Source organism: Cricetulus griseus, chromosome 2 (genome assembly GCF_003668045.3).
Source record: "Cricetulus griseus strain 17A/GY chromosome 2, alternate assembly CriGri-PICRH-1.0, whole genome shotgun sequence".
NCBI lineage: Eukaryota > Metazoa > Chordata > Mammalia > Rodentia > Cricetidae > Cricetulus > Cricetulus griseus.
This window is the reverse complement of record NC_048595.1, coordinates 331,219,565-331,230,280: the sequence shown is the minus strand read 5'-3', so window position 1 is coordinate 331,230,280 and position 10,716 is coordinate 331,219,565. Positions and strand designations below refer to the sequence as shown.

Here is a 10,716-nt window from a genome sequence, read left to right as displayed (position 1 = left end):
GAAGACTTCAATCAATTAAAAAAAGAAATGGAAACTGAGGTACACAACAGATGTCAATGCAATCCAGAAGACTGCAAAGGTTCACTTCCAAAGCCTTTATTCTACTAAATCAGAAAATCTAAAAGAAACGGAGGAATTTATATATATATATATATATATATATATATATATATATATATTATGACATATCAAAGGTAAGCCAAGAAGGGATATAAAATCCAAGCAGATCCATCATAAGGAACAAGTTGACAGCAATAAAAAGTACTCAACTAAAAAGGCCCAGACCCAGACCCAGACTGAATGGGTTTACCCCAGAATTCTAGCAGAATTTAAAGAATCACCGAAGCCAGTTTCCCACACTAGTCCATGAACTAGAAATTTCCATATGCTGTAAAGCTAGCATTATACTGCTGCTGCTATGTAAGTCAGTTAAAGACACAACAAAACAGAAAATGATAGCCCTGCCTCCCAGCTGAACTAGGGTAACAAGCCCTTAGGTAGCGCATACCCAGTTTCCCCGTTTCCCCTTGAATCCTGGCATGCCTCAATTCTTAAAAATCACCAACCAGCTGCATGCAGGAAAGCATTTAGCATCCAGTCCAGGGGTATCTAGTACTGCTTCACATACACAAGGTGCCAAATGAATGAATGTTGGTGGGTCTCTGAGGAAGGAAGTGTATGAGCTAGCCCAAAGAGCTCTCAAGACAGCATCTTAATCAAGGCACATCCTTCAGCATGCTACAGTGGCCTCCATGCCCACTTTAATCCCCGCAACTCTTGTGCAGAATGGAACCTCACTTTAATCATAATAATTCCTAAAGACTAGAGATGAGTGTGACCCCTTCTCACTCCCAAATTAAGGGCTATGACCTGATACACAACATCACCTTCCACCACCTCCAAATGTGTGTATTTCGGCTCCAGAAAAATGAAGAACCAAAGGGCAAGGGTACCTAATTAATGCCACACCTTAAGGACTTGCATCTGGGTGTTTGAAGAGGGAGGGACTTCTAATGGTTAGAACCTGTCACAGTTTCTTGTTAAGAGAAGATATTTGTGGGAGCTGGGAGCAGCAAGATAAAAAGAAAGAAAAGACAGGAAAAATATAGGGAAAGCCTTCTACTCCAATCCCATCCCAGAATATCCTGTCAAACAGAAATCAGACATTCTTCTGCCGCTTGCCTTCAGAATATATTTACTAACTTCCCAGACGCTTTTTAGAAGTATTAGACTCATTATGACAGAGTTGAAATTATTCAGTTAGCCCTCCTATGGAGGGAGCCATTTCAGCCGATTTTCCATTCCCAGAACTTCAATTTTCAATGCTGAACAAAGCTTCGCCAATTTTTTTTATTTTATGCTTTCTTTGAGCCAGCACCAAATGGTAGACATTGTTTCTTTTTAATTGACTCCATCTGCAAGCCATACCATTCCAGAGCCTCTGGAAGGCAATCGAAAACTTTCCAAACCCTGTATTAATTACTTGATTAATTAATGAGCTGAGCGTTGACATCTGGATCTCACACTGGCCTTGATCTAGCAGGCATACCTGCACACAAGAATGTGAGCTATTGTGTTACTCATCTCCGTGTCTCATTTCAATACAGACACGAACTGTCTTTGTTTGGAACTGCAACATTAGCAGGAAAATGGGTTGAGGAACAGGCTCTGCATTTGGCCAGGCTGGCAATCCTAGCTGCAAAGAGCTTATGGCCCAAGCAAAGCAGCAGCCAACAGGCTGGGTGAGTCAAGGACATCTGGCTCTTCCACAAAGAGCAGGCATTGACCAGGCAAGGGGGAGAGAAACCCACCTAACGAATGCAGATGTTTCCAAGCCTCTGCCTTGGGTATGCTGCGTTTGTCACTGTGCCTCTGAATGCTGGGTTAGACTGGGGTGAAGAACAATTCTGAGTTACATCTACGTCAACCCTGGATGAAGATTCTTAATCTTCCTTCTTCCAAAAAAGGCTAGTAAGGGGCAGTTTATGAGTGAGGAATATGGGAACATGGGAGGGAAGCACTTTTGGAAGGAGAGTGGAGAAGTGTTCTTTAGCAGTAATGTAACAGCCCTGGCAGGAATAGCTATTGTAAGGAGACATTTGTACCCTTCCCTTTAAACAACACATCCCCAACAACTGGACATTTAATCAGGAATCCCATGCTGAGAAAAGGCTGAATCCTGACATCAGTCAGAGGTGAGCATCCCTCCCAGAGGTGAGCATCCCTCCCAGGAAGGAGCATCCCTCCCAGAGGTGATCATCCCTCCCAGGGAGGAGCATCCCTCCCAGAAGTGAGCATCCCTCCCAGAGGTGAGCATCCCTCCCAGGGAGGAGCATCCCTCCCAGGGGGGAGCATCCCTCCTAGAAGGGAGCATCCCTCCCAGAGATTTCTTATGGTTCCCACAACCTGCCAGACCAGTTTCAGGAGAGAGTGGTTATAGTGGGAAATTACCAATATGGAGGCTACAGCTTCCCCTACAAGTGGTACCATTAACTGTGAGGGTTGTAGCTTTTCCTTTATCTCATGTCAAGACCTAGAAGATGGGCTGGTAGTGTCACTGGACCTCCTTGTTTCCCTTCCCAATGCAGCCACATCGAATACATCTTTCACTTTTTTTTTAAATTTAATTTTATTTCCTTGTGTCTTTAGTTGACCTATTGAGGGCAGGTGGCACAGCCCCACTTGTTAGGGCTGTCAGGGCCCAGGCATTAACCCTAATAGCTATAGTAACATTCGTTTTCATGGTCAGTGATAAAAGGCAAGAATGGAACTAAGACATAAATGGTTGTCTCTATGCCCAAATGTGCCACGTTGTGGCTTGATCTGTAGACTGGGAAACTGTTTCCAAAAGAGCAGTTAAAATTGGGCTGGGAGGGAAGTGATCCTTTGAGGAACAGAGGAAAGATGAGACCAAAAGCATTTTCTATAAAAAAGTATAACAGGCTCTGGGCACACTTCAACCTCACCTTTGCCTTGTGATTTTGTCCTCTGGATGTTTCTATGTTAACAGAAGGTGTAATGCTTTCCTTAAACAAATAAAGAATGAAAATGATTTGGCTGTTGGGTTTTGTTTTTTAATGTATCCTTTAATGAAGACTGTCCACACATGCCATTCACCAGAGTTTCAAACACATCGAGGCATTTCCACCCTCCATTCTGTTTTCAGAACATATTTTTTGTCTGGACCTAGTAATGAGTCTTCCTTGGATGTGTACGGTGCCACCTCATGATGGCTCACCTGGCGTTCCTCAGGCTCAGCAATCCCGACATCTGGGACTGGACCCACAGGATTCTTTGTCTGGGTAGGCGTTTGCTGGATGTTCGGCAGTGGCATCATCCTTGGCCTCTACAGATTAAATGGGAAAATCACACTCCTCTGCAACTATTGTCAAATCTCTCCCTCTTCCTGTAACAGGGACTTAGAAACAACCTTTCTAAAAAGTGCTTACCCCTCGCTTGGACTCACAGGTAGTAAAAAGTGGAGTAGGTATGGTGCTATCTCCCCTCCTCCATTTTGCATCTGCCCTTTATCTTAAAACTGTGGGTGGGCCAGATTCCTGTTTAACTCTGCACGTAGGTACGTTGACCACTCAAACAGTGTCCGAATGCCAGTGATGCTTTCCCTATCTTTTCCCCCTTCAAGGCTGACAGCACATAAAGAGAGCCTAGGACATATAATTTTAGGCGGGGGTCTCAGTATGTAGTCCTAGCTGGCCTTGAACTCACAGAAATCAAAACCCTCGACGACCATACAAATTAACTTTTTACAACGCCCATTTCCAGACTCTCAAGAAGATGCTGCTGCTGCCTTAAACATGCAGTCCCTTTGCATTCCAGGAACAGCAGGGAATAGAACATTCCGTGACAGTAACGATCATCTCATGGGAACCAGATAGTCCCTCAAGCAAAGAGGATGTCCTGGAATCAGCTTTCAGACCAAGTACTGAGATAACGTTCAACCACACCACCTTCAAGCAAGACTACAGACTTCTTGTTACCTGCCTCAGTTCTTCCTGTTTAAACAATGAAGATAGACTTGGGGATGAGCGTCACTTAGCTCCTTTGTCTGTTCTTCCCAGTGTGGGATGCTGACTAAATCTTTCTCTGCCTCACCAGTCTACTGTCTGGTTTTGTTTCTGTTTGCTTTGTTTTGCTGTTGACTGGTTGTTGATCTTGCTTTATATCACAAGCTGGCCTCAAAACTGCAGTGACCCTCCTGCCTCTGCCTCTCAAGTGCTGGAACTGCAGGCATGTGCCACCACAACCAGTTCTATTTACCTCTTTAGTCCATGTACTGGGACGAGTGGCTCAGCTTTGTCTGTTGGGACTCCCAGACTAGGGACTTTTGTCCTGTAACTGGTGATACTCTTATCTCTGAAACATGGGTTCCAGCTTTAAGAAAACCATTAAACATGAAATGTGACCGGTGCCCCTTTGAAAACCAGTATCTTGGTGTCCCAAGGATTGTAATACCTTAAGAGTATTTAAGTAGGTCCTATTGCCTCTACCTAACAGTCATTCCTTCATCCTTTCTACATCCACAGTGGGCAGATCAGTGACCTCAGGAGAGACCATCAGTCATGAGACTCCTATTCCCTCTGCTGGTGGTTGGTGGGAGGCTAGGAAGGGCATTGCCTCATTTAGACAGTAAGACATGAAAGCAAGTAAAATGGGGAGAAACACTCCTGATTAAATAATACAAATAAAATGAGTCTAACAAGAAGTCATGTGCTGTGTGATTCTGCCTTGAATATGTTTATTCTGCTGGGCACTTTGGCTACCATCTAAGAATCATAAAGAGCCTGAGGATGGTAGAGTGGAGGGGACAAAAGAGCTCCCAGCCTTGATAATAATGTGAGTTGCAGAGCCCACTTTGGAATGCTAACTTCCAGAAGGTTCACTAACTGACATAATTCAATACACCTCTATTGCCCAAACCTAAGAGTGGTCTATGGGGCCAAATTCAAGAGCTAAGAATTTCTTTCTTAACATTTTCTTAAAACAAAGTTTGTTTTAAGAAAGACCAACAAAAGGGAAACAAATGACACAGACCATGTGTGGTCTACAAACCAAAAATCTTTACTGTTACTCTTCGTAGAAAATGTTTGCCTGCCTCAGTCGAAATCACTGGTGGGGGCACTGTATTCTGCAGCTCAAGACATTCTTAATATGGTACTAAAAGCTTCATTTTAGTCACAGAAATTAATCTTGGCCATGGTTCAAGTAGACAATTCAAAAACATATTTGTTGTTATTTCAATTTATTATAGAAGGATGCCAAACTAAGACAACAAAAATGTTTTTTAAGTTTTTGACATGCCTTTCTATCCCTCGGAGCTTCAAATAATATTTCTTGACTTTCTAGATCACAATGACAAAGCTTCTTGATGAAATACAATGTATACAATGACTATCCCCAAAGGAGGTCAGATTGCCCTGCCATCTGAACAAGGCGTTTCTTGCATGAGGGGGCCAACTCTAGAAAACTCCACAGAGGACAAGGGTGACACATAAACTCACTGATGTAATAAATGACATCTTCTGTGGAGACAGAACTGGTTCCTGCTGACTCATGCAGAGTGACACTTCCATGAAAAGCCACCAAACCTTCCCCCTCTAACGCCAAGCCCCAAGTTAATGCTTCTGCTTCCCATTGGGCCCAACTGCTCAGTAGTGAAGGGTTTAATTCCTAACAGAAAAGTATGTATTGAGAACACCAGGTCTAGAAAAAGTCCAATTGAGGAAAGCCCAGGAGTGCTATGCAAGAGTCAGAGCACTTGTCAACTGCACCAGATGGTGACTGAGCCATGTGGAGTCAGGGCAGCCTTCCTTGATTCAATCAGTATTCCTTCATCACTATAGTCCAGTCCCCATCTTAGTACCTGTACACAGTAAGGGGTCAATAAGAGCAAGGAAAAACCGAGATGGGGAGGGTCAGGAAGAGAGGGAGAGGGAAAAGAAGGGAGAGAAAGAGGATGAAAGGGAGGGGCTGGGCTGGAAGAGGGAGGGGTGGGGCAGTTCACATTTATACCCAGTACTGGTTGTGTTTCAGTGCTGGGTTGGTTTGTCGGCAAAGCTTGGCCATGTCAGGATCCAGGTTCACCCATGCCTCCCAAGGAGCACATTTCTCTACAGGCTCAGTCCCCAGAGAGGCCACCTGATCATACTGTGGGGACAGGAATACACTGGTGGCAGGGATGCTAGAGCTTCTCATCAGGGGAGTCACAGTGACGGTGGGAATGGCTCCACTCCTTTCTGCTCTACAGCTGGGAAGTGGGGATTCGAGGTTGATCTTGGGCTGGAGAAGAGGGTTAGCCTTTTCTTCCTTTCGCCTCAACAGCCAGACACACAGGGCCACCACAGTCACCATCAGAAGAAGGAACACAGCAGCCAAGGGTAGGATGACCATCAGAGGGTAACTGCTGTCTCTGTGCCCTATAGCTCCCCGAGAAACGACTGTGGTGGCAGCATATGGCCAAATGACCTCGGTGGGTGAGACCTTGACATCCACTTTTGCTTCTTTGGCATTGAGCTGTCCCCAGGAATCTGTCCCCCGCCATTTGCTCTGGCTCAGATTCCCTGGAGTTTCTGTCTGTGTTATAATGGAAGCTGTAAGTTTTTTCTGAGAGAAAACTGAGGCCACGAGGTTCTCTCCAGTGATGAATAAAGGCACATCTGGTGTAAATGTTTGTAAAGGTAAGGGGTCTGGTGGCGCTATGCTAAAGGCCAGATAACCCATTGCTGGCTGTACATGGTCTGCACTGAGCAAGAAGGTAAAGGAGTCATTTAGTGTACCGATACCTGTTAGATTAGCACATGCCTCAAGCACCAGCTGGCCTCGGTCGATGTCTCCCTGGGTGAACCGAGTGATCTCTTCCATCACAGGGCTGTCAACTGCTCTTCGTACAAGCCGCCCATGGATGGGAGGTTGTGTCACTTCAAATGTGGGGTCACTATTTGTCCTGTTAGCTAGCTCAGTTGCATCTAGATCCTCCCTCTGCAGCTGATGGGGCACTCTGTTGGCCACTTTCAGGTTCTGTGTAACCTGCAGTAAGGGCTGCACTCTGATGCCCAGGGTCTGTTCTGTCAAATTGCTCTCTGCTGTAGACAGTGAGAACTGCAGCTGATCCTCTGAGGCTGTGAGATTGGTCATGTGGTAAGAGAGTCTTCCTGCATCCAAATCTTCCTGTCCAAAGCTATTGACCACCTGGTTTTCAATCAGCAAGTGGCCACTTTGGAGGGGTTGTGTTATCCTGTAGATGATCTGAAGGCTCTTCCCATTGGTCACCGCAGAGAGGTGAGCATTGGTGATGGAGACAGTGGTCTGGCCTTGTGGGAGAAGCAGGTCTGTGAGGTTCACAAGAGTGATGGAGATGGGGATGACATCCAGGTGGAAGAGCTTGTAGAGAGGGCGGTGCTCACCATCAGTCACACTAAAATAAAACACTCCAGAGGATGGGCTTCCATCTTGTATGAACCACACCTGAGCATTATTGATATCAGCTTGTGTAAAATGGTGAGCAGTGGCGTTTAGGTCATGAGCCATGGCTAAAAAGCCATTGTTGGGATGACGGATGATCATGTATTGGATTTCATTTGGAGGACTGTCTAGATCATCTACTTTTAGGATTTCAGGTCCTACAACCAAGCAGCTGCCCTGGAGAACTGTCAAACGAAGCCCTCTGGTCTTTAATTCTGGAGGCTGATCATTCACTGGGGTGATGGTAATGTTGAACATCTCTTCTAGAAAGTCAGCCTCTGGCTTGCTGGTGGACTTGCTCTTTGGATTTGGCCAAACAGCGAAGGTAAAATTATCAGCCAATGATTCAGAGTCATCATGAAGATACGTGACTCCAAATGTATTAACTATATGCTGGGAGAAGTAGGGTTTTCCTGTGGTGATGTTTCTTTCTCCAACCAAAATGGTTCCATAGCAAGGAAGAGCCATAACCTGGAACCAGATTTCATGGGAAGAACGCTGAGGTTGGGGCAGCTGAAGTAAGAGGTTGGAAGCATCTAACTTAGATTGGTCAATGAGAACTTTACCTCCCTCCTTGACAGAGGCTCCTATTGACACAGAGAACAAAGAGACATTTAATCAGACATTGCAGATGAAGGTCCTAAAGCTTTCTCTCCCAAGCACACTTCTCAGTCCATTATTCTAAATGCAAAGGTTGCTCAATCACCTGAATTAGCATATGAAAAATAAAACTTAAGCATAAATACATCTCTATGGAAGCCAAACAGAGGTCCCTCAAAAAACTGAAAATAGCCCTACAATATAACCCAGCTATACACTCTTGGGTACATACCCCAAGGACTCTTAGCCTTCCACAGAGATATCTGCACAGCTGTATTTTCTGCTGCATTACTCACAGTAGACAGGCTGTAAGATCAGGCTAGATGCCATTAACAGACCAATGGCAAGGAAAATATGGTACATATATACAGTGGAATCCTACACTGCCATAAAGAAAAAAGGAATCATGACATTTTGGGGAAAATGAATGCAATAGGAGATGATTTTGTTAGGTTAAATAAGTGAAACTCAGAAAGATGAATGTTTTCTCTTACTCGAAGAACCAACTGAGATTTACGTGTGTGTGTGTGTGTGTGTGTGTGTGTGTGTGTGTGTGTGTGTGTGTGTGTGTGTGTTTATGTGCATTTGGAGGTCCTGACAGTACAAAAGGGATCACCTGAAGGGAGATGGGAAGTGGAGAGGATAACATTATACACATGGCAGGACACAGAGGTGAGAAGGAAACTGAGGAAAGAAGGGAAATGGTGGGAGCAGAGGAAGGACACAGGGAGGAAGCAGGGAGGAGAGTGATTGGGAAATGAATGCAAACAACCATTAAGACAACATTTCAGGCAAGCAGGCTTTACAACCCAAACACTCACTTTTAAGATGTCAATTTCCTGACTTACCTATGGCTGAATTTCTCCTGCTATGGAAATAGGCACAGCTTTTAATAATTATTTTCCCAATCATCATTTTCATTTTTATCAACAACTTTCAGACATGGACATGATAAACTCCCATTTGGAGGTAAAGAGATTTTTAAAAGCCAAACTCATTCCTCACCTTTAGGCTCATGCCAGGAAATAGTACGATGGCATGCAGACTAACTACCATCGGCTGTAACCGGGTTCATCTTATTGAAGAGGACGATGTTGTGGCATGGACACAAAGATTATTTATCTTTCTTCTATAATAGGCAAAGCACTGGCTGGCCATAGCTTGGTGGTGTGAGAGCCAAAGTTACATTTTAAGTTTTAATTACTGTGCCTTAGAGACCCATGAAACAAAAAAATGCCTCTGATCTATAAGCCCCTTGCCCAAGAACAGATAGTTCCTGAAATGCTGGAGGTTATTGTTTATGGGAGATAACAAGTCACATGTTTTCACTCCCTTAAACAAGCTGTTTGACCCATCTGCACAGGATGTGCTTTATCACATGTGGACGGGAGGTTGGTTCACAGGCAGGACATATGCTTGCCCTCATTGGACCTGATGGAAAATGCAATGAATTATGGATTTTCCTTCTTAAGCCTTTGTAAAACCTGATTCAGGCCTATTTCCCAGGGCCTTGGGTAGGGACCTGGCCAAAGTCTATCCACCTGGCCAGCACTTAATTAAAGCTTGCTTCAAATTTGGCTTTAAATTGTGGTAGTGGTCTTATTCTCCACTGGTGGGATTAACTGGCAGTACCTGTATTTGCAAGCAGCCGGCTTTGTCGGCCTGACTCGTTCATTTCATATGAAATGGTAATCCGGAAATCCTCAGGGCCCAGTGCTGCGGGAGGAGAGGATGCTGTGAATGTGAAGGAGTCTTCTGAAGCCCATCCTGTATTCTCTAGATCCACATGCTGGTATAGTATCAGACCTTCACTGACCTGGACAGAAGGAAGGACAGTTAGCATCCAGCTTCTGGGATATAAGGATCAAAACACATTCGAACTGGAGGAAACATGCTCTTTTTTAGGGCTTACTGTATTCATGCCCAAATTATCCCATGTATTTGTTTAAAGGAAAAAAAAGACAAAAATATGGTGACTTATTTTTTCACAGCTGGGAGATTTTAATTCAAACTTGATACACTAACCCCTCCTTACTTGACAGACAGTGCCAGCCATTATTGGCTCATATTACGTCTTGTTTTGTAGATGGCCCTGCCTGATTCCTGTCTGACAGACTGTGATCAAATCCTAGACATCACACAATCTCACCTATAAATATTTCAGTAAGTACTCATACGACATAACTTTCAAAAGCATAACTACTACTACCGGCATTCTACCTCAGAATTAAAAATAACTAATTCCCTGAGGGCTGGAGAGATGGCTCAGCGGTTAAGAGCACTGATTGCTCTTCCAGAGGACCTGGGTATGATTCCCAGCACCCACATGGCAGCTTAGCTTACAACTGTCTGTAACCCCTGTTGCAGTGGATCAGACACCCTCACATACATACACATAGACAAAACACTGACGTGCATAAAATAAGAAAATAAACTAATTCACATTAGCAAATATGCATCCCGTGTCCAAATTTCTCTAACAATCTGGTAAAAAAAAAAAAAAATCAAAAACAAAGACAAACAAAAACCCACACATATATACATAGTCATTTGAGTCAAGATCCTTACATGTCCATACCTCACATTTTATATTTCTCATAGGTGTCTTTTCATCTGTAAGTCCGTGTGTGTGTGTGT

The 10,716-nt window shown here is 44.2% G+C and overlaps 1 protein-coding gene across 1 annotated transcript in view; it reads right to left on the bottom strand.

Annotated features, from left to right (window-relative positions):
• Window positions 1-5,560: 5,560 nt before the first annotated feature.
• The window catches only part of LOC113834187 (chondroitin sulfate proteoglycan 4), a 91,479-nt gene continuing 86,323 nt past the window's right edge, over window positions 5,561-10,716 (bottom strand). The window contains exons 14-15 of the mRNA XM_035438785.1: window positions 9,712-9,895; window positions 5,561-8,066 (exon numbers count right to left, since the gene is read on the bottom strand). Coding sequence (XP_035294676.1) covers window positions 6,025-8,066; window positions 9,712-9,895 — 2,226 coding nt within the window. The 3' untranslated portion in view covers window positions 5,561-6,024. The remainder of the gene's footprint in view (window positions 8,067-9,711; window positions 9,896-10,716) is intronic.